Genomic DNA, 24,046 nt, shown 5'->3' on the forward strand with positions numbered 1-24,046 from the left:
CAAAAGAAAGAGGAAGCCTGAAGAAAGGAAAAAATGCCTTCCCACAAGGTGTTTTGGATTTTTCAAGTGAGAGTCTCTTGTATCATGTGGTGGAAACCTAGAAAAATAACGATCAGGAGAAGCAGGGTTTATTGAGAACATTCCTGCATAGCAGACGAGATATAGCCTTGTGCAAATGACTCCATGCAGCATTCACATATTTATTTCCTTCTTTTCCTCTTCCAGGGGAAGTAGAGTTGCTTTATTTACTCCAAGCAATATTTTCTCCCTCCTCCCTGGCAAAGAACAAGCTCCCATCCTGACAAGTGCTCACAGGTTTACTTAAGGCTCATCACACCCATGCTCAAGAGAGTGGAGCAGCTTAATTTATCACTTGTTCCAATGATTAACTTGCCCAGCTGCCAGGTTCAAGAGCCCCAGAGTGCTGCCTCAGGTTGTACAGGATCACAGAAGGAAAAGCTCCATGGAATTAAGCTGCTGCCACACTGGCCCTCTTTGCCTGTCAAACCCATTCAGCTGCTCTTGCTCTGCCCTGTCAAAATCCCCCATAAAATACAAGTGAAAATCCCTCCTCACCTGCGAGAAAAAACAGTTGGGTTCTGCTCAGGGCATTTCAAATTAGGTGGGGTAGTTGTGACCTCCCCTTGCAAAGGCAGCATTTCAGGAAAACCAAAAGTTTCTTTTCAGGGACTCACCAGACTCAGGACACCTTCCGCTAACAAGGTTGCTCCAAGCCCCATCCAACCTGGCCCTGAACACTTCCAAAGGTGACACAACCACAGCTTCTCTGGAACCTGTTTTGCTCCTCCCGGGTCTAAAATCGCACCCAACTTAGCAGCCGCAGAGATAGATTTCTATTCAATAGCTGCATTTTTCTAGGAAGGAAATATGGCAAACCTTGTTTGCATCTGACTTGGCAAAATCAACACAAGCTCTGAAGAAAGGGCTGCGGCCCACTTTTCTTCCTTTTCCCCATTTGGTGGAAGATTTTCATTCTGTTGTTGTTTGGAGCAGTATTTTAATCGATCTGGCTGAGGATGCTGAAAATAGTACAGCAAGTTACTTGTGTGAGGGGTGGAAAACTGAGCTCTTACACATCCAGTGTTTCTGTTGTTGGAAGTCTTCAATCCCACCCCTCTGCTGGGATGAAATAGGTGCTACTCATCCAATTTCTAAAGTATCACGCATCGAGCTGACACTATTTGAAGAATTAAAAATAAGCGCAAATTTAAACAAACCTCTGATCCCTTCCATTTCCTCTGTTCCACAGTTGATGACAAAAGACAGGAGAGAAAGATTGTTTTGGGAACAATGTTTTCAGGAGTCTAAAAAGAATATCAAACCTGCTCTGCCACACTCTCAGCTGTTACAGCCCCAAAAAGCACCGGTTGTCTTTGCTCACAGAGTCATAATTGTGATGGGATTTCTACCACACCACAGGACAGCCAATTTTTGTTTGTTTGTTTGTTTTTTTTCCCTGGGAATAACTACAGCACTTCTGGGTAGCAAGGCAGACATGTGCCTCTTCTAATGGCCCTTGAAAGTGGATGTGTGAAATGAGGTAGACAAAGCCAAAGGCCAGCTGAACCTGGGATCTCTGAATGGGTCTTGACATTCTTCCCAGGAAGATGAGTGGCAATCACTGTTCTGCCAGGCAAACGGCATCTGCTGGCAATGTGGTCTAGAAAATATGCTTTCTGCTCCTCTCAGAGCCAAAATTCCTACCCATTTCTTTGAAGTCCTTCTTAGACAAGGACCATGTTCAGCTGAGTGACAGTGAAGCAAAATGGCAAGCCAGGAGTACATTGCCCTGCACACAACATCCTCCATTCCCATGGATGGTTTCTCACTGGCACACAGGAGGAAGGGAGGAACCCAAATGCATCGTTGTACACCAAGTCAGACGTGTTGAGGGAATAACAGATCTCACGGGGATATGGAAACCTCCCCTGAAAAGCAGTTCAGAGAAATCCTGAGCTGTTTTGTGCTGCTAGGCATGAAGATGCTCAGGATCTTCCACAGGTGCTCAGCAGGCAGCAGGATTGTGCCTGGATGTCACTCTGGAAATGCCAGTGGCTCAGCTGAGAGCTCTGGGAGTGACTGACACTGCACTGAGAGGGGCCACAGTCCTGCAAGGGTCTTTCATCAGGAGCAAAGAGCAGCCTGGAGGGTGGGCAATGCTGGATCTGTACCACTGCGTGCTCATCCTTCACCTGAATGTGGAGCTGCCCCCAAAGTTGCCATGGATCACTTTTTCTTTTTCTCCTCTTGGGTATATTTTGGAGCAGCTGTTCTATGTGGCTTTTGATGATGATCCTGTGGGAAGCAGCCATTTGCCTGCTGTGCTATCCTCACAACTAGTACTAACTCTTCATTCCCTTTGGTTTTATTTGGGTTTTTTTTATCTATTTCTTTGATTGGTTTGCTGCATGGGTTTGTTTGTTTGTTTGTTTGTTTGTTTGTTTGTGTTTATGTCTGATTTGGCTTGAGTTTTTTGTTTGCTTTTTCATAAATGACTGGTGAAGTTGGCAAAGCCAAACTGAAGATAATGTAAACCAGGATCAGCTTTTCAGAAATTCCTTTTGGCTGGGTGTAGCTGCATCCCCCAGGCTCAGGATCACTAGTATATTTTCAGGTTTTGCTCTGCATCATCAGCCTGCCCAGACTCCGCGTGTTGTTTCACAAATGGAGAAGACAATGGACATTGTGCCAAGCTTCCTTTCAAACAGAAAAACCTGGGTCAGCATGACAGAAAAGAAGAAAAACAAATCACCAGTTAGAACAGAACCAGTGTCCCACCATCTTCCCATCCACTGTTATTAATTTTGTACATTTAGAGACAAACCTGGGTCTAAAGCTTGCATCTCTCAGTTCCTGATGCTATTTGCTACCCTTCAGCCTGGACTGGCCCTGATGTGACTGACTGCTGGGCAAGTGGGGCTGGGGATGCTCAGCCTGGAGAGAGGAGACACTGGGAGGCCTCCCTGTGGCTGTGCAGGACTGGAAGGCTCCCGCAGGAAAGAAGGGGACAGAGTGTTCAGCAGGGCCTGTGCTGACAGGACAAGGGGGGATGGCTTTCAGCTGCAGCAGGTTGATTGAAGCTGCATCTAAGGAAGCTGCTCTTTTCCACTGGGGGTGGTGGGGCACTGGCCCAGGCTGTGCACAGAGGCTGTGCATGCCCCATCCTTGGGAACAGGACTCTGAGCAGCCTGCTCTGGGGGAAGATTGCTCAGCTTGGAACAAGATGTTGTTCTTCAGGCTCCCTTCCAAGCCCAACCATTCAGGGACTCCATCATTCCATGGTCTCCACTGTCCACTTCAGATGGAGCCTGGGAACTGTGATGTCACAGCCCATGCTCCAGCTGGAACGTCCAGCGCCCAGCAAAGGGCACAACACAACCGTTGGCCGCTGTGTTGACACGCTCTGCACCTTGCTCCTGCCCTCGCCTTTCACTCTTCTTATCCCCCCGATACCCCGATCATTCCTGACAGCTCCTGAGTGCCTGGATTTCATCATCCAGCCCTGCAGGATGCTCCCCTTTGTCCTGAGGAAGGTATGGTGCCATTCCATGGAGGTGGACACCCCCCACCTGCCCGGGTGGGCTGGAGCTCTGTGGGGATGGAGTGGGACAGGGAGCCCACTCTGAGGTTTTGCTGCCTCTGTAGGCTGTCCCAGATGGAGAGGAGGAGATGGAGGTGGATACAAAGATTGATATGGATGAGGAGATGGAAATTGACGGAGAAGACTCTGGAGAGGAAGAGATGGACGTGGATGTGGATGAGGAAGAGGAGATGGAAGTGGATATGGAAGAGTCCATTGAGGACATGGACATTGATTGAAAAGGTGAGGAAGAGGCCGTGATCTTGGGCTGAAGAGCAATGCCAGCAGCAGGACAGGCAGAGTGGGTCTCCTGCTGCCAGGCTGGGGCTGGGCTGGGTGCTCCCTGCTCAGGGACATTGTACCCAGGGCACTGCATTCTGGTGGCCATCCACAGCCTGTCCTGTGCCTGCTTTGCTCCACACAAGCTCCATCCCAGACCCAGCCAGGCTCAGTTCTGGTGGCAGAGTCCTGCTGCTGTGCCAGTGTCTGCCAGCCTGGGGGCACATGGAAGAACCCTCTGTGCCTGATTGGAGTGACCGTGGCACTTGCTTTTCTTCCAGGACCGATGGACATCATGGAGAGAAATGCCACCCTTTTGTACATAGGTTTTAGACTTTGTTGTTGTCTTTAGGATATAGGTTTTAGGGCTTTTTGTCTTCTGTAAATATGTTTTCTTTTTTTTTTTTTTTTTTTTTTAACATAGGTTCTTCTGTATATATGTTCTATCGACTGTTGTTGTTGTTACACATATTCTTACAATGTAAATATGTTCTGTATTTTTGCTATTGTTCTTCTGTAATAAACAAATTTTACTTTTCACACCTCAGTTCTCTTTGCATTTGCTTCAGGCACAGGCAGCATTTTGCAAAGTTGTGCTTTCCACTGGCTCCAGGTTGCCAGGGCTGGAGGTCCCTGGCACAGCCTCCCCAGGAGTGGGGGTCCCTGTGCACAGAGGGGTCCCACTGACAGAGGTGAGCCTCTGCTTGCAGTTTCTCTGGACACACTTGGGAGCTGTAGGGGCAAAGCCCAGCGTGCCCTGGCCCACGGATCCCATGTTGGAGCAGGGCTGAGCCTGTGTGCTCCTGCAGAGCCTCAGCCATGGCTCTTCCCTGGGCAGCCCCAGGGCTAAGGAGGGAGCACTGGGCTGTGGGCAAGCCCTGCTCCTGGGCACCCTGAGGGGCTGGAGCCAGCCTGGAGGGAGCCTCAGCCCTACACGGACCAAGATTTCCTTTGGAAACCCTCTCTGTCCCCAGACTCTGCTGAGCACAACAAGAATTGATCCTCCTAGTTCAAGGTGTGAAGTTCATTGGCACAAATTTGTCCCTTGCACTTTCTAGCACAGCAAATGCCAGTGCTTGTAATCCCTGTTCTGCACTCTCTGCTCAGGCAGCAAAACATCTGAACCTGAGGGAACATCTGGCATTAGCACCAACCTGCAGAGAGCTCCAGGGGGAGAACCTACCCCCAAGCACCCTGAGAAATCCTTGACACTGATAGTCTGGGGCAGAGCTGAAACTAAAGTATGCCAAGAGAGAGGATTCTTTTACTGCTGAATTCATTCTCCAAGAAGAAGAATGGAAGCATTTGGTCTCCTCACCTGCCACACATGTGTATTGCCAAGGTTTGCCGCTGGGTTATGACTGATTTTGATGCATCTGTTCAGAACTCTGATGCTGTTCCTGGCTAAGGTGCAGAGATGATATTTCAGAGCCAGATGAGCTCAGCACATCTTGTGTAATGCAGAATGTCCAGAGCCAGACATTCAGGCCATGCAAACTGATACTTTTTCATCTCTGTGCAAAGATCAGTAGTAGGACATCACTGATGTAGCACACACTTCTCAGATGCTCCTCTGACCAGCTTCCCCATGGCATTGTTCCTGGCACATTGTTAAAGCCAGGCAGGTCACACATATTCTCTTCCTCTGACTCCTGCTGGGATGACAACATCAAAGGATAGAAAAAAGATATAATGATCAGGGATTTTCATTGTGTGAGCTCAGGATTCCCCAAGCTCTTGCAAAGGGGGAATGTTCATCGGGCAAAGGACACGAGAAGGAGCCTCAAATTGTCCAAAATCTCATTAAAAATATGATTTCCTATGGAACCCTTCACTATAGCTGGTCACACTTCAGGCCCTTTCTGCACCCATTTCCTGATGTGCCTCTCGCAGTGGGGTGTTCCCACTGCTCCAGGGACCCAGCACAAACCTTATAGCCCCACACCAACACACCCCCAGGAGCTGCAGCCTTCCCTCCAAACCTGGGCACTTGCAACAGCCACCTCTGTGCTGAGCTGAGCCTGTTTCTCCCCAAAACCAGGTGCTCAGTTTATCCTTGAAAAGACTGACAACAGCATTCTTGTCTTCTCCAATAGAGCCATCATTTCACAGCTGTCATCTCCACACTGAGACTTTATTCCCTTCAAGTGTCGAAGGACACAGGCAGCAGCAAGGAAGGCGCTGAAGTGAGTCAAGTTGAACCCCAAAGAGCTCTCAGCTCCCCGAGAAAGCTCAGACAAGGGCTAGAGAAAGAATTCATGCTCCCATAACTGGCACCTAACAGCCACAGGGCAAGTGAGAAGTTGGATTTGGAGAATGAAGAAAAAGCACCGAGTAATAAAGGGTGAGAAAATCCATCACTCCAACAGGTAAATGAAGGTAAACCACATGAAGAAATAGAAGAAGATGGAGGGGAAAGAACCCACCATTAATAGTGTCCATGACACCCAGAGCCAAAAGAAGCCCAGGGGATCAGCAAAGAGGTAAGCACGTGCTCCAAACAGCAGCAGAAATGAAGGGAGAGCTCTGGAGAGAACAAAAGAAAGAGGAAGCCTGAAGAAAGGAAAAAATGCCTTCCCACAAGGTGTTTTGGATTTTTCAAGTGAGAGTCTCTTGTATCATGTGGTGGAAACCTAGAAAAATAACGATCAGGAGAAGCAGGGTTTATTGAGAACATTCCTGCATAGCAGACAAGATATAGCCTTGTGCAAATGACTCCATGCAGCATTCACATATTTATTTCCTTCTTTTCCTCTTCCAGGGGAAGCAGAGTTGCTTTATTTACTCCAAGCAATATTTTCTCCCTCCTCCCTGGCAAAGAACAAGCTCCCATCCTGACAAGTGCTCACAGGTTTACTTAAGGCTCATCACACCCATGCTCAAGAGAGTGGAGCAGCTTAATTTATCACTTGTTCCAATGATTAACTTGCCCAGCTGCCAGGTTCAAGAGCCCCAGAGTGCTGCCTCAGGTTGTACAGGATCACAGAAGGAAAAGCTCCATGGAATTAAGCTGCTGCCACACTGGCCCTCTTTGCCTGTCAAACCCATTCAGCTGCTCTTGCTCTGCCCTGTCAAAATCCCCCATAAAATACAAGTGAAAATCCCTCCTCACCTGTGAGAAAACACAGTTGGGTTCTGCTCAGGGCATTTCAAATTAGGTGGGGTAGTTGTGACCTCCCCTTGCAAAGGCAGCATTTCAGGAAAACCAAAAGTTTCTTTTCAGGGACTCACCAGACTCAGGACACCTTCCGCTAACAAGGTTGCTCCAAGCCCCATCCAACCTGGCCCTGAACACTTCCAAAGGTGACACAACCACAGCTTCTCTGGAACCTGTTTTGCTCCTCCCAGCTCTAAAATCGCACTCAACTTAGCAGCCTCAGAGATAGATTTCTATTCAATAGCTGTATTTTTCTAGGAAAGAAATATGGCAAACCTTGTTTGCATCTGACTTGGCAAAATCAACACAAGCTCTGAAGAAAGGGCTGCGGCCCACTTTTCTTCCTTTTCCCCATTTGGTGGAAGATTTTCATTCTGTTGTTGTTTGGAGCAGTTTTTTAATCGATCTGGCTGAGGATGCTGAAAATAGTACAGCAAGTTACTTGTGTGAGGGGTGGAAAACTGAGCTCTTACACATCCAGTGTTTCTGTTGTTGGAAGTCTTCAATCCCACCCCTCTGCTGGGATGAAATAGGTGCTACTCATCCAATTTCTAAAGTATCACGCATCGAGCTGACACTATTTGAAGAATTAAAAATAAGCGCAAATTTAAACAAACCTCTGATCCCTTCCATTTCCTCTGTTCCACAGTTGATGACAAAAGACAGGAGAGAAAGATTGTTTTGGGAACAATGTTTTCAGGACTCTAAAAAGAATATCAAACCTGCTCTGCCACACTCTCAGCTGTTACAGCCCCAAAAAGCACCAGCTGTCTTTACTCACAGAGTCACAGTTGTGATGGGATTTCTACCACACCACAGGACCGCCAATTTTTGGTTGTTTTTTTTTTTCCTGGGAATAACTACAGCACTTCTGGGTAGCAAGGCAGACATGTGCCTCTTCTAATGGCCCTTGAAAGTGGATGTGTGAAATGAGGTAGACAAAGCCAAAGGCCAGCTGAACCTGGGATCTCTGAATGGGTCTTGACATTCTTCCCAGGAAGATGAGTGGCAATCACTGTTCTGCCAGGGAAACGGCATCTGCTGGCAATGTGGTCTAGAAAATATGCTTTCTGCTCCTCTCAGAGCCAAAATTCCTACCCATTTCTTCGAAGTCCTTCTTAGACAAGGACCATGTTCAGCTGAGTGACAGTGGCAAGCCAGGAATACATTGCCCTGCACACAACATCCTCCATTCCCATGGATGGTTTCTCACTGGCACACAGGAGGAAGGAAGGGAGGAACCCAAATGCATCATTGTACACCAAGTCAGACGTGTTGAGGGATGAACAGATCTCACGGGGATATGGAAACCTCTCCTGAAAAGCAGTTCAGAGAAATCCTGAGCTGTTTTGTGCTGCTAGGCATGAAGATGCTCAGGATCTTCCACAGGTGCTCAGCAGGCAGCAGGATTGTGCCTGGATGTCACTCTGGAAATGCCAGTGGCTCAGCTGAGAGCTCTGGCAGTGACTGACACTGCACTGAGAGGGGCCACAGTCCTGCAAGGGTCTTTCATCAGGAGCAAAGAGCAGCCTGGAGGGTGGGCAATGCTGGATCTGTACCACTGCGTGCTCATCCTTCACCTGAATGTGGAGCTGCCCCCAAAGTTGCCATGGATCACTTTTTCTTTTTCTCCTCTTGGGTATATTTTGGAGCAGCTGTTCTGTGTGGCTTTTGATGATGATCCTGTGGGAAGCAGCCATTTGCCCGCTGTGCTATTCTCACCACTAATACTAACTCCTCATTCCCTTTGGTTTTATTTGGGGTTTTTTATCTAGTTGTTGGATTGGTTTGTGTGGGTTTGTTTGTTTGTTTGGGTTTTTGTCTGTTTTGGTGTGAGTTTTTGTTTGCTTTTTTTAGAAATGACTGGTGAAGTTGGCATAGCCACACTCAAGAAAATGTAAACCAGGCTTGGCTCTCCAGAAATTGCTTTTGGCTGGGTTTAGCTGCATCTCCCAGGCTCAGGATCACTAGTATATTTTCAGGTTTTGCTCTGCATCATCAGCCTGCCCAGACTCCAGTTGGTGTTTCACAAATGGAGAAGACAATGGACATTGTGCCAAGCTTCCTTTCAAACAGAAAAACTTGGGTCAGCATGACAGAAAAGAAGAAAAATAAATCACCAGTTAGAACAGAAGCAGTGTCCCACCATCTTCCCATCCACTGTTATTAATTTTGTACATTTAGAGACAAAGCTGGGTCTAAAGCTTGCATCTCTCAGTTCCTGATGCTATTTGCTACTCTTCAGCCTTGACTCACCCTGATGTGACTGACTGCTGGGCAAGTGGGGCTGGGGATGCTCAGCCTGGAGAGAGGAGACGCTGGGAGGCCTCCCTGTGGCTGTGCAGGACTGGAAGGCTGCCCCAGGAAAGAAGGGGACAGAGTGTTCAGCAGGGCCTGTGCTGACAGGACAAGGGGGGATGGCTTTCAACTGCAGCAGGATGATGGAAGCTGCATCTAAGGAAGCTGCTCTTTTCCACTGGGGGTGGTGGGGCACTGGCCCAGGCTGTGCACAGAGGCTGTGCATGCCCCATCCTTGGGAACAGGACTCTGAGCAGCCTCCTCTGGGGGAAGACTGCTCAGCTTGGAACAAGATGTTGTTCTTCAGGCTCCCTTCCAAGCCCAACCATTCAGGGACTCCATCATTCCATGGTCTCCACTGTCCACTTCAGATGGAGCCTGGGAACTGTGATGTCACAGCCCACGCTCCAGCTGGAACGTCCAGCGCCCAGCAAAGGGCACAACACAACCCTTGGCTGCTGTGTTGACACGCTCTGCACCTTGCTCCTGCCCTCGCCTTTCACTCTTCTTATCCCCCCGATACCCCGATCATTCCTGACAGCTCCTGAGTGCCTGGATTTCATCATCCAGCCCTGCAGGATGCTCCCCTTTGTCCTGAGGAAGGTATGGTGCCATTCCATGGAGGTGGACACCCCCCACCTGCCCAGGTGGGCTGGAGCTCTGTGGGGATGGAGTGGGACAGGCACCCCACTCTAAGGTTTTGCTGCCTCTGCAGGCTGTCCCAGATGAAGAGGAGGAGATGGAGGTGGATACAAAGATTGATAGAGAGGAGGACATAGAGACGGAGGGAGAAGGCCCTGGAGAGGAGGAGATGGAGGTGGAGGTGGAGGTGGAAGAGGAGATCGAATTGGATATGGAAGAGTCCATTGAGGACATGGACCTTGACTGAAAAGGTGAGGAAGAGGCCATGATCTTGGGCTGAAGAGCAATGCCAGCAGCAGGACAGGCAGAGTGGGTCTCCTGCTGCCAGGCTGGGGCTGGGCTGGGTGCTCCCTGCTCAGGGACATTGTACCCAGGGCACTGGATTCTGGTGGCCATCCACAGCCTGTCCTGTGCCTGCTTTGCTCCGCACAAGCTCCATCCCAGACCCAGCCAGGCTCAGTTCTGGTAGCAGAGTCCTGCTGCTGTGCCAGTGTCTGCCAGCCTGGGGGCACATGGAAGAGCCCTCTGTGACTGACTGCAGTGACCGTGGCATTTGCTTTTCTTCCAGGTGCAATGGACATCACAGACAGAGACACCACCCTTTTGTATATATGTTCTACAGTTTGTTGTTGTTCTTTAGAATAGGTTGTAGGGCTATTTTTGACTTCTGTAAATACGTTTCACATAGTTTTCCTAGGTAGGTTTTTATGTATATATGTTCTATTGATTGTTGATGTTACAAATATCCTTACAATGTAAATATGTTCTGTATTTTTGCTGCTGTTCTTCTGTAACAAACAAATTTTATTTTTCACGCCCCAGTTCTCCTTGCATTTGCTTCAGGCACAGGCAGCATTTTGAAAAGTTGTGCATTCCACTTGCTCCAGGTTCCCAGGGCTGGAGGTCAGAAGTAGATGAAGGGGAAAAAATCCACAATTAAGGGTGTCCATGACAGCCAGAGCCAAAAGAAGCACAGGGGATCAGGAAAGAGGGAAGCACGTGCTCCAAACAACAGCAGAAATATAGTGAGAGCTCTGGAGAGAACAAAAGAAAGAGGAAGCCTGAAGAAAGGAAAAAACGTCTCCCTACAAGGTGTTTTGCTTTTTTTCATTGATTTTTCATTTCATTCTTCTATCATGTGGTGGAAACCCAGAAAAATAAAGGTCAGGAGAAGCATGGTTTATTGGGAACATTGCTGCATAGTAGACAATCCTTGTGCAAATCATTCCATGCAGCACTCATATATTTAATTGCTTCTCTTTCTGGGGAAGCAGAGTTGTTTTCTTTACTCCAAGCAAGATTTTCTCCCTCCTCCCTGGCAAAGAACAAGCTCCCATCGTGGAAAGCTGTCATGGTTTGACACTGGCACAGTGTCAGGGCCCCCATGAAAGGGTGTATTTCCAAAATGGTTGCTGTGAGATGTGACCCGGGAACAGAACAAAGCAGGCTCCCATTCGGGGATGGAGGGGAAAAGACAACACTTTATTCATTACAATATCTAGAAAGGAACACATACAAAGCAAGAATGACAACCTTCCAAATACATTCCTCCTCCCCCTCCCTTTTCTCCACAGATTCACCACCCCTCAAATAATCAACTCTCAAATCCATCAGGGAGAGAGGAGTCCTCCCTTGCCTCATAGGCTTCCCCTGGAAGCACAATTGAAACCTCCTGTGCTTCCGTGTCACTCATGGCCCCACCCAGAGAACATCGGCCCTCGTGACTTCTCCCCCGCCATGTCCAGTGCTCTCACCACCGGACACGGGCCAGGACTGCTTTTAGGGCTCCCCGTTTCAAGATGCTCCACCCACTTCCAGAAACAGCAGTCTCTCAACTTCGGGACTCCAGTCCCCCCACAAATTTCACCCCCTGGGGCCGAGGGGCCTCATGAACAGAGATCTCAAACCCTCCCCACGGAGACAGAGGGCCTCCCACACCCTCCTCAGCCATCTCTGTTCACGCCGCTGCTTCACTCTTGACTCCCGGGTGTTGCCTCCTCCTAAATACAGTCTCTGGGTCACAGGGAAAAAACACGGGTCTGTCCATGGCTATACAAGAAAGAGTCCAGCCCAAGGCCACTCTATCATCTCTTCTACCCAGGATTCTTCTCTCCTCTTCCAGCTTTCCTCACGCTTGCCCATTTCATCTCTCATCTCTCTCTCACCTCATTCTGATTCAGGAGGATTCAGTATTTGTAAGGTTTCCATTAGTCTACAAAGGGGTTAAAATCTTCACTTCTGCCTGCCCGAGGACTCCCACATCTGCCAGGCACCTTCTCTCGCCGCATCCCCCGCTTCTGGCCGGCTGAGCTGCCAGCACAGTCTCTGTCTCTCTCTCCGGGGGGGGGGGCTGCCCAGACATCTCAAGTCTCATCAACCCCTGCATGTTCTCCTCCACCCCTGCACCTTTTGGGGCCCTGGGCCTCCTCCCCACAGGCTGCATGGCCTCCCCCTCCCCCACCCAGATGCAGCTGGGCAGGGGAGAGGTCCAGACTCCACTCACCAACGCTGGATTCCCAAAGAGGAAGCTCTCTGGGAATCTCCTGCTTTTAACCCCTGTGTGTTCTCAGAGGTGTATCCAAACCTCAGTGGCCAGCACCAGATTCCAATTTTGAATTTGGCTCCTGATTGGTCTGACTTAGACTCTTCCAGAAACACACTTCCGGGCCAACCACGACAGAGGGATGAGGACATTCCTTGATCTTGCGGCTGGAATCCTCTTCTAAAGCTATGGAGAAGGATGTAATTGATACATCAGACTCACGTTTCCATTACACATTGAAGAGTATGCGGTGATAATTTGTTCAGCAAAGGCTTCTGGGGCAGCAACTCTCTGGTCAGAGAGAAACGCACCTTTCCCAGGCATTGTTTTGGGAAAGCCTGTGAGAAGATTAGAAAAAAGAATGAGAAACAATTCTTGTCTTAACTTGCTGCATCTGGTGTTTTGAACGTGTGGAATGTGTTATGGAGATTTGTTTACCAAAGGGTGGTTCCTTAATTAGCCAGTGGTGATGGTGTTTGAATTGGAGGAGCAATTAGGTCCACCAGTAGCGAACTAGGGTATAAAAGTATGGGTTTCTGAATAAAGATTAGTAATCAGCCTTATGTGAATCATGGAGTCAATGTCTACTATTACCCAGCCTGGGGCCCTTGACGTGATAGGCATCCATGCTAAAGTAAGCAAATGTTGAAGTAGCTTTGATTCCACGTGAAGTTTGAATAGAGAAAGACGAGAGAGGTGAGACCATGTGCCCTCAGGGAGAGAAGAAGACCTCTGTTCCCAGAGATGAAGATGATTTCATAAATGGATGAAGAGAACATTTTCTCTCAAACAGCTCATCTTTAAACTAATACCCCATAAGCTGACATAAACACGACTGTGGGAAAACTGTGAAAAAATGGGAGTGACTTCAAAACTGCACATTTTGCCAGGTGGCTACTGTTTATGGAAATGAAAAGCCACAAGAGAACAGTTTTCTTCTGGAGAAGTCTCCATAACAATCAGCAAGCGGAGCTTTTCTCTCTAAGTGAACTGAAGAAAGACTATTCTAGAGATGGTAAACTGGCTGAAAATTTTAGGCTTTGTTTTCCAACATTGTCAGGTTGTATGGAGAGGAGAAGTGTTCTGAAAGATTTGTTCCGATTCTTATTACTCTTTCTTTTAGTTACTGTTAATAAACTTTTCTTCACACTCTTTTAAAGTTTTGAGCTAACTTGGCCTTACTCCTAATCCTAGCTCACAGCAGGAAAGTATAAGAAGGTTTTAGTGAGTGCACTGGTAATTAGCCAACACCGAACCCACCACACTAATTGATGCATTTGCCAAGAAATCTCAAATTGGTGAAGCAAAACTGCTACAGAATACTTGTGATGAACTGCATGAGAGCAGAAGGAAATCAAGGCAGAGCCATGGTTTGTCAGGACTTGCTTGATCCTAATGAGCCCCATGGTGCATTTGGAGCTGAGCCCTGGAACCTCAGGGCCTGAGAGGAGATTGCACAAACCTTTCCAGGAGTCCAAGTCAGAAGAAAACCCCAAAGAGTCTCAAAGCATGAATGGGTCCACCTGAGGTCCATCCCCAACACAGGCTACTCATGGACTCCTTGGAGGAGAGAACTGGAGGCCAGGATGGCACAAAAGCCTCTCAGAGACTCAGTGTGGAAAGGAAATTCCAAAGTACCTTGAAAACCTAAAGTATCTCAAAGTATTAATGAGCCCCACTGAGTGTCAGTACAGAGCTTTCAAGGGACTCGTTAAAGAAGATAATTAGGGTGATGATTGCACAAATCTCTCGTAGACTCTGTATCAAAAGGCAGACACCAAGTACCTTAAAATAACTGAAGTATCTTGAAGCATTAGTGAGCCCCACTGAGTGCTGTTACTGACAAAGCCTCTCCAGGGACTAATTACAGCAGATAATTGGAGGCCATGATTCCACAAACTTCTCAGAGACTCCAAGCCCAAAGCCAAACCCAAAGTCCTTTGAAAAACCTGCAGTCCCTGGGAACAGTGAGGAGCTCCCAGGGCCATTGCTGAGCAAGGCTCCCCAGGGACTCCTTCCAGCAGATCCTTGAGGCCACTGGGATGTGGGCTAGGGGGGCATGCTGAGGGCAGGACAAGGGGCTGACGGTGCCCAGCCTGGCTGGGGCTGTGCCAGGAGGCCCCAGGGCCTCAGGACAAGGTGTCTCCTCACAGCCCTTGGTGGCACAGACCCTGCTGTGCCCCAGGCCACCAAGACTTGGCTTCTCTTGGTCCCCACCTGTCATCACTGCCTCCAGTTCTCTGCTCCGCCTGGGGCCTGGGGACACTTTCTCAGTCGTGTCCCTCAGTGGGATCCAGTAAAACTCCAAGAAACTTTGGAGTTGGATTGTGACTTGGAGGTCTGGAGAGGTTTCTTCAGCTGCCTCTCAGGGACTGATGTTCAGGGCCTGAGCACAAAGTCCCAGAGGATCATTAAAGTCCTTGTGCTGTGTCTGTGCTGCTGAGCTGGGCCGGGCTCCTGGCACAGAGGCAGCTCCTGGTAACCAAGAAGAACTTCAAAAGCACATTTCTCTTGATGAGCAGCTCTTCTGCCAGCCCAGCAGGGCTGGGGCACTGCCTGCAGCCAGCCCGGGCACAGCCCAGAGGCACAGAGAGCTTCAATCAGTCAGGGCTGGGAAGGAGCTGAGAAGTGCCTGGGGCAGAATCACTGCCAGCCCTTGGCACAGGAACCTCTGGCTGCAGGACAATGCAGCTGCAGCTCCTGGAGTGATCTCCTAAAGCTGGAACATCCCAATGCCTACAGACTCTGTGAGTACATTCTCTGATTCTCTTTTGTGCAGAGCAGCCAGGCGTGCCCAGGGCTGTCCTGCAGAGCAGGCTCCTGCAGCCCAGGGCGCTGTGCTGGGGCAGGGACTCTGCTGCCTGCCAGGGACAGCTCTCAGCCGGCCCGGGGAGCTGCTCCCAGCACTGGGGGACAAGATCTGGGTGGAGGGAGACAGATGGTAAGGCTTGGAAGTGTTCTCCTTGTGTGGGGAGGATGCTGCATTTTTCAGGGCTGCTACCAGAACCACATTTAACTGCAGAACATTTCCAATGTAGGTTATATAGAGAGCAGAGCAAGGGAGGGACTGCATAAAAGGGAAAATCCTGCTTTTTTAATCTACTGGTCTGGGTTACATGGATGGGAAATTGCACACAGATATTAATCTCAGTTCAGGGTGAGAAAAACTTTAAAATTTTTTTCTCAGATCTGAGAAAACCACGCAGTGACAGAAATCAGCACAGGACCCCTTAGAGACAGCATCAGTGATACTTTTCCAGCCTCCTCAATGTTGCTCTGATGTTGCCATCAGAGCCTGCAGAGCCAGAGCTGCCCCTGGGCAGTGCCAGAGCTGGGAGGGGTCTGCAGGGCAGATCTGAGCCCCCAGGGCTGGGCTGGGCTCTGGCAGCACTGTCAGGGCCCAGCCCTGGGCACAGGGAAGCAGCTGCTGGCAGGGACAGCTCCAGGCAGCAGAGCCCTGGGCAGGCAGTGGGGGAAAGTGCCCCCACGCTGTGCTGGGATAAAGTCTTCTCCAAATGCAACTATTCCATGACTACTTTTTTTACAGATCCCCATGCCAAGGCACCACAAATGTCCAACAGCAGCTGCATCAGCCACTTCCTCCTGCTGGCATTGGCAGACACGCGGCAGCTGCAGCTCCTGCACTTCTGCCTCTTGCTGGGCATCTCCCTGGCTGCCCTCCTGGGCAACGGCCTCATCATCAGCGCCGTAGCCTGCGGCCACCACCTGCACACGCCCATGTTCTTCTTCCTGCTCAACCTGGCCCTCAGCGACCTGGGCTCCATCTGCACCACTGTGCCCAAAGCCATGCACAATTCCCTCTGGGACACCAGCACCATCTCCTACAAAGGATGTGCTTCTCAGCTCTTTTTTTTGTATTTCTTCCTGTCAGCAGAGTATTTCCTCCTGACCATCATGTGCTACGACCGCTACGTGTCCATCTGCAAACCCCTGCACTACGGGACCCTCCTGGGCAGCAGAGCTTGTGCCCACATGGCAGCAGCTGCCTGGGCCAGTGCCTTTCTCTATTCACTGCTGGAAACAGCCAATACATTTTCCCTGCCCCTGTGCCATGGCAATGGCCAGTTCTTCTGTGAAATCACCCAGATCCTCAAGCTCTCCTGCACCAAATCCTACCTTATGGAACTTGGGCTCATTGCAATTAGTGCCTGTTTGATATTTGGCTGTTTTGTGTTCATTGTTTTCTCCTATGTGCAGATCTTCAGGGCTGTGCTTAGGGAGGGCACAAAGCCTTTTCCACCTGCCTCGCTCGCCTGGCTGTGGTCTCTCTGTTTGTTAGCACTGTTATCTTTGCTCACCTGAAGCCCCCCTCCATCTCGTCCCCATCCCTGGATCTCTCAGTCTCTGTTCTGTACTCGGTGGTGTCTCCAGCCCTCAACCCCCTCATCTACAGCCTGAGGAACCAGGAGCTCAAGGATGCCCTGAGGAAAATGATGACTGTATCTTTTCAGAAACATTAAACTTGTCTTCTCCAGAACCTTCAGAATGTAATTCTCGACAATCTTGGCCTTTTTTTCCTATTTGTCCATTTTGTCACTGGGAATTTTTCCTATTATTTTTCTGGTGTTATAATGCTTTTTATAAGATACTGCAGTACTACTCTGAGTATTTCTACATGATATTCTCTTTTTTAACACAAAGGCTTTTAGGTGGCTTGTTCCTTGTGCATGTGAATAAAAAGAAGTGGCTGTCCTGAGCTGTGTGCCCAAGGCATTTCCTCAGCCCTTCTCTGGCTCTGCAGGGGCTGTTCCTGTGAGCAGAGGTGGAGGGAAGGGGCTCCCAGAACAGCAGCATGTCCAGGGACAATGGCCCTGGCTCTTTCCACATCTGCTCCTCCCAGCTCCACACTCCCCTTCCCAGCCCTGCTGTGGGTGCAAGGCCGGAGTGCTCTGGCAGCTTGGTCACTGTCCTGCTGCGTGTCCGTGCTGTGCCCTCAGGCAGGGACAGGCCATGGGCACTGCTGGGACACAGCTGGGCTCCAGCACAGCAGCTCCACCAGCAAAGGGCATCTCCTGAGCACAGGGCAGGAAGGCTTTGCTCCCCTCCAGAGTCACTCTCAGGACTCTCAAGAGGCTCCTTGTGTTCCTGGTTCTTCCAGGCCTCAGTGGGATGAGATCAGGGTCTGACTGGGGCCTTTGGGGGACTCAAGTCGGGGTCAGGTTTTGCTTGTTGGTGGTCAGTGCCCATCAGATGCTGAATCGTCTGTGCTGAACCTTCCTGGGGCTCTGCAGCTTGTGCCAGGGCTGATGGCAGGAGAAGGTTTGTCTGGAGGGCCTTGGGAGCTGCCAGGAGAACACAGGGGACGTGCACGGACAGTGTGTGCCAGGGACCAGCAGGGAGTGGAGCTCACTGGGCACAGGCCTGGCCAGGCTGGGGTAACCCCGAGATCAAGGACTGAATGTCTGCTGTGAGCCAGGAGAGCTCTGCAGCCCAGGGACACAGCAGGCCCAGGGAAAGGAGTCTGGGCACTGCCTGGTCTGACCCTCAGGGAACTCCCCCAGGAGGATCCAGGGCAGCCCCAAGCCCCTCTGGCAGCCCTGGCACAAGGCAGGCAGCTCTGAGCCCCCTCCATCCCCGCAGAGCCTGTGTGGGAGGGGGTCAGTGCAGGGAGCACCAGCAGCTGCCTCTGTGTGCCAGGCTGAGCAGCAGAGCCCAGCAGAGGCAGCCCAGGGCCCCGGGCAGCACAGCCCCCGTGCTCTGCAGAGCAGCAGCCCCAGCTCGGGGCTCTGGGCAGCAGGGCAGGGGCTGCAGCAATGGCTGCTCGGGCCAGCCCAGACGTGTTCCCCTGGCAAAGGCTCTGGGGGCAGCTGGCATGGGCCAGGAGCAGAGCAGGAGCCCGTGGGTGTGCAGAAGAGCCCTGGCAAGAGGCTGCCCTGTCCCTGGGCCAGCAGGAGCTGCCTGAGGAGCCCCGGGGCCAACTCTGCTGCTGGGCTGGGCAGCGGGGCTGGCCCTGGGGCTGCAGGAGCTGCCTGAGCTGAGCATCTGCTGAGCATTCCAGACCCAGAGTGGCTGTCCTTGACCTCCAGTGCCTCCAGTTCCTGCCACAGGGCCAGACCTGACTCTGCTGCTCTGCTGGGCTGGGGCAGGGGCAGGGAAAGGCTGAACTGGGCAGTGCCAGGGAGAGGAAAACAATGGACCCTTGTTGCCACGAGTCCCCCGCAGTGTCAGAATGGCCTCCATGGTTCCATGAGGCCCCAGTGTCACAATGGCCCCTTGGATCCATGAAGCCCCACAGGGTCACCATGGTCCCCTGGTCACACGAGGCTCTGCAGTGTCACAAGGGCCCCTTGGTTCTGTGGAGCCCACAGGGTCAGTTTTGCCAGTGGGCAGGGTCAGCACCAAAGACACAGACACCAACTGAAAGAATTGTGTAATTTATATAAGGTAAATCTACAAAAATTACAAAAGTAAAGAACATAATTATTTGAAAATAATTAAAATAGGAGTGGCTTATCAATGCACTCAATCATCACCACCAAAGACCAAAGATTGCAGCAGTGATTAAGAAAGATGCAGCACCAGTTCCCCTCAGCCTTTACCATCCCCCAGATCCACAGAGCAGCTGGGGGAAGCTGTCCCAGCCAAGGGCTGCAGAGCCACTCCTGGACACTGGGAATTCCTGCAGCTGCCTCCAGCCACAGGTGAGGCTCCAGCCTCGCTGTGAGAGGGCCCAGCTCTGACAATGCTGAATGAACAAACTGACAGCACTTCTACTGCGGGAACATCTGGTTTCATTCTCCTCTTGGGTTCCTCCCAAAGCCTGGCCAGGGCCCCAGGAGGAACCAAGGAAGGTGACTTTGACCATTCATTCCCAAACAAGGCCAGATGGGGCCTTGTCTGATTTTTAAATACTGAAAGGTAAATTCACATTTCACCAATGAATAGATACAGAGATCATATTGCTAAAAATTATTCATTAATGAGCAGATACAAAGATAATCTTTGGTTGGAAGGTTTATCTAGAGGTCAGCTTTGGCCCAGGGCCTGTTGTTCAGGCCTCAGTCAGGGCCTGGTGTTAAGGACTCAGGACTTTAATTGGGTCCTTTAACCTGCAGATGAACTACAACCTTTATAACAATTCTTTCAATAACACAGTTTAGATTTAGATATTAGGCATACAGGCATTGCCTCTTGTTCTTCAACTAAGTGCTGTTCAAGTTATTTACTCAGAGCTATAATTCACATTCCTTTTAAAACAACCCTCATTAGTTGCTATTCTCCGTTAGTTTATCAAATCCCATTTTTTCTTGAGACTGTGTCTCTATTTAGACAAGTCTCAGTACTCCATTTCCAGCACACAACAGCTCTAACATGGAATCATAACACACCAAGTGCTCACGCTGCAATGACAGACACTGTCACAAATTCATTTTGCAGCAGCCTCCAATTTGGCAGCCATGAAGCCAATCCCACCCAAAAGAATTTTCTTCTTTTTTCCCCTCTTCTACTGTTTTTTCTGTCAAGGTGATTCCTGACTGTTTGACTTGAAACCCAGCACTGATAGCAGTGCAACATCCCTGTACCATTATAACCCAGGTTCCTCCTTGGCCATCAAGCAGATAATCCAAGGCCATGCGGTTCTGTGGAGTCCCCATTCGTGTTTGTTGGGGCTCACAGGATGTGCTATTGGATATTTTCATAGTATCATTTCCTATTTCTTCTAATAATCAATTTATCTTGTTACTGTAAACTCCGCAGTATAAGGCAGTGCCCATGGGGCAGAGCGTGAACTAGAATCTTTGGCTTTCTAGAAAACCAAGGCACTCCTTGGGGGGAAATTCTTCTCTGGGCCCCAGCTCTTCCTTGTGGTTGTTGCTGAAGGACCCTAAATGGTGGCCCTGCAGCTGGGAGTGGTGTGACACTGACATTGACCTGCCCCACCATCCCAAGTTCTACTGACATTGGGAGTGATGGTGAAGCACAGAAATCCTCTCACACTGTGGCCTCTGTAACTAGAACAGGGTTCAGTTTCTCCTGAAGGGAAATCTTAGTGAATCCTGTCAAACTGATCATTGTATTCTTGTGTTCCACAGCACAGTTTTCTGTAACCGTCCCTTGATTGACTCTGTTATGAGGCAGAGCCCATGGACAGAGTTCTGGCCACCCCACACAGTGGGCCCTCCAAGGGAGCCTCATTCCTCCAAGCTGCAGCTGAGAACATACTCAGCAATTAGCAACATTGAGTACTTTGGCTATTTTGATATTGAAGTTTTCATAACAATTTTGATGACCAATCCCTTGGTGAAACTCTAGAGATGTTTGTGGCAAACAAAGATTCTGGCTGACTCTCAAGATACAACTTACAGACATCAGCAGTACTTCAGTGACATGGTTATTCATTCTTTTTCCTCAGTCTCATTTGGGATAAGAGCAATAATTCTGTTGTCCATGGAGCTGGCACCCTTTTACTTTCAGAATAATGCCCCCAAGTCCTTTGCTGTTCAGCTTTAGCACGGTGTCTGTGGGTAACAAAGCTTGGTGGGGCCCTTTCCCCTTTGGCTGGAAGGGGGCTGGGTCCCAGTCCCTGAGGGCACCCAGGCTCCTGGATGGAATTTGTGTGCAAGTCCCTCAGTGTCACAGCAGCCTTCACATGGAGCCCTGTGGATCAGAGCATTTTCCAAAGGAGCCATTGGGGCAGACAAGGAGATTTGGTCTGGCAGCATGTGTAAAACAACATCATATAATATCTGCTTGTTCTCACACAGAATACTTGGCTGCAGGGACATATTCCCATTGTTCCTGCCCAGGTTTCAGGATTCAAACAGTGCTGTCTTTCCCAGGAGCTGTTATTCCTTCAGCTGCCTCAGGAGGCCCTTTTGGCCTCTGGAACCACACTCTGCCTCCATTATTAGGACTGCTGCATCCAAACCCTTTATCTCCACAAATGGTAATGACTGGAGGTGGATGTCCTTTTTTCCCAATTGTTTTAAAACCTGACAATATCAATAATTGTGCTACCCTGCCACAGGATTGAATAATCCAATTTTCTTCACTGTTGTTTAACACATTTCCTTTAATTTCTCCTTGACAATCTGCATCAGTTCCTTCTCCCATGACATGAACATTTTCCAAGGCCAAGGTGCAAGTGGGCAGTTACCAAACTAAAATGTCCTGGAGGAATCTGAATTCCTGTTCCTGTATGGATAACTCTCATTTTCTTCTCATTTATGCTAATTAATTCCAAAGCAGGAAGGTCCAGCCCTGCAGCCTCTGGGCTGGCCCTGCCAGGGGCCATCACACCCACAACAATTTCCCAGGCAGTCCAAGTCTCACTGTCCATGGTTATAGTTGCAAATTGGGTGCAGCTGTGCACAGCCAGGGGGTTTCCATTTCCCCAGTGGGCCACTGTTAAGGGCATGGAGCACATCTGGGAGATGGGTTCTCCATGGGGACAGGTTCCAATCTCCTCATTTTTTCAACTGCTCTTTTAACAACCCCTTCACCCGTTCAACAAATCCTGCAGCTTGAGGATAGTCTGGTTCATGAAAAACCCTGCAGGCTTAATCACGGTATTTTTCACAGTAACAGACAAAGCATTCTGCATCACAGTATCAGCAAACCCTGTAAAAACAGACAATTTCATCCCCTCCTCCTTTTTCCATTGTATAAAATCTCACAAAGTTTACCTCTGACATTAGGGTCCTGGCCAATCCTTTTCTGTAGAGTATTTAGTGTTACATCCCTGAGCAGCCAAAGCTACCAAATTAGTATTGTCAGCACTATTTCACATTATTACTATTTTATACATAGATTTAGGTACTGATATAGAAATATAAATATAGACAGATAGGTATAGACATATATATAAAATATATATATCAATATATATATTAAGGTCTTATTATACTATAAATATGTACATAGTTATTTATGATATTAATATTTCACTTGCACAAATGCATCGGAGCTCAAGATTAAAACCTTCTTCTGTTGCTCCATGTGGGAACATTCCAACAAGAATTGTTCCTTCTGAAGGTTCTGTTTCCAATGTACTGTTAACAAATTCATCTTTGTCTGCCCAAACCCACAAGTTCTTTCCTTTTCCGTATGCAATTTTTGGATACATTTTAAGACATCCAGGGGTTCAGCTTCTTTTAACCAACTGCCCCACTGCTCACACAGTGCTGTGACCTCAGCCCACTCCAGAGCCAGCCAACTCCAGGGAAGGGCTTCCCATCTGGGAATTTCTGATGCCACTGATTCCTCACATTTACATTTAACAAGTGACATTTTGCTCTGATCTGGCCAGACTGTGCCAGTTTTGTTTTACCAGTGGGCAGGGTCATCACCAAAGACACAGACTGCAACTGAAGGAATCAGTGTCATTTACTGCAGCTCAAAGCAGCAAAGAATCACAAAAGGAGCAGCTCAGCAATGCAGCCAATCGTCAGCACCAAAGATTGCAGCAGTGATTAAGAAAGATCCAGCACCATTTACCCTCAGCCTTTACCATCCCCCAAATCCACAGAGCAGCTGGGGAAGCTGTCCCAGCCAAGGGCTGCAGAGCCACTCCTGGACACTGGGAATTCCTGCAGGTGCCTCCAGCCACAGGTGAGGCTCCAACCTTGCTGTGAGAGGGCCCAGCTCTGACAGTGCTGAATGAACAAACTGACAGCACTTCTACTGTGGGAACATCTGGTTTCATTCTCCTCTTGTGTTCCTCCCAAAGCCTGGCCAGGGCTACAAGGAGGAACCAAGGAAGGTGACTTTGACCATTCATTCCCAAACAAGGCCAGATGTCAGATTTCATGGCCTTGTCTGGCGTCTAAATACAAAAAGATCAATACATGTGTCACTAATGAGTGGCTACATCTATCACAGTGCTAATGACCATGCATATTTCATCAGTGAGCAGATACAAAGATAACCTTTGGTTGGAAGGTTCATCCAGAGGTCACCTTTGGCTCAGGGCCTGCTGCTCAGGCCTTGGCACTTCAGGGACGTGGTTTAGTGCTGGGCTTGGCACTGCTGGGTGAACAGCTGGACTGGATGAGCTCAGTGGTCTTTTCCCACAGAAAGGATGCTGTGATTCCATTATTATATCCGCTGCATTCAGCTAGGTCTATTTGAGCAGCATTACTTTGCTCCAAAAGTTCCCTCTTGTTCAGCTCCTGTGGCCTATGGCTGCAGCTCCTTCAGCTCCTGGTGCTAAGCTGCTCATGCTGAACGAGACGACTCAAAGAGATGAATACAGTCCATGCAATTCCTTCTGGGACACAGAGAGGGGAGGGTGTGGAAACAGGAGCATTTTTCAGTGTGGCCTCCTCTCTGCCTTCCACACCTTTCAGCACTTTGAACCAGCCAAAAGCTTTCTCCAAAAGTGCAGTGAAGCAGCTGTTCCTGGTGCTGGCTCTGGCTCTCTCCAGTCTCTGACCTCGCCTGGTTTTGTCCCTCTTGCTGTGCCCTCTGTTCCCCCAGGGCTCAGTGGCTGCTGCCCAGGACTGTGGGACTGGCACAGATCCAGTGGTTGAGACTCTCCTTTCTCTGCCCTTGGAGCTGCCTGGCC

General features: G+C 49.5%; 1 protein-coding gene across 12 annotated transcripts in view; it reads left to right on the top strand.

Moving 5' to 3' along the window:
• LOC135288497 (YTH domain-containing protein 1-like) overlaps nt 1-24,046 on the top strand; it is a 52,281-nt gene that overhangs the window by 3,013 nt on the left and 25,222 nt on the right. For 2 of the 12 annotated variants that reach the window (XM_064401884.1, XM_064401885.1), the window contains 3 exons: nt 3,667-3,844; nt 10,051-10,228; nt 10,546-11,167. In XM_064401884.1, coding sequence (XP_064257954.1) covers nt 3,677-3,844; nt 10,051-10,224 — 342 coding nt within the window. In that variant the 5' untranslated portion in view covers nt 3,667-3,676 and the 3' untranslated portion in view covers nt 10,225-10,228; nt 10,546-11,167. Of the gene's footprint in view, nt 1-3,405; nt 3,555-3,666; nt 3,845-4,161; nt 4,419-5,976; nt 6,149-9,791; nt 9,939-10,050; nt 10,229-10,545; nt 11,168-11,551; nt 12,307-24,046 lie in introns of those variants that run through there. The other 10 variants (XR_010351554.1, XR_010351555.1, XM_064401883.1 and 7 more) reach the window with 10 other exon arrangements.

This window comes from Passer domesticus, chromosome 33 (assembly GCF_036417665.1).
Source record: "Passer domesticus isolate bPasDom1 chromosome 33, bPasDom1.hap1, whole genome shotgun sequence".
Lineage (NCBI taxonomy): Eukaryota > Metazoa > Chordata > Aves > Passeriformes > Passeridae > Passer > Passer domesticus.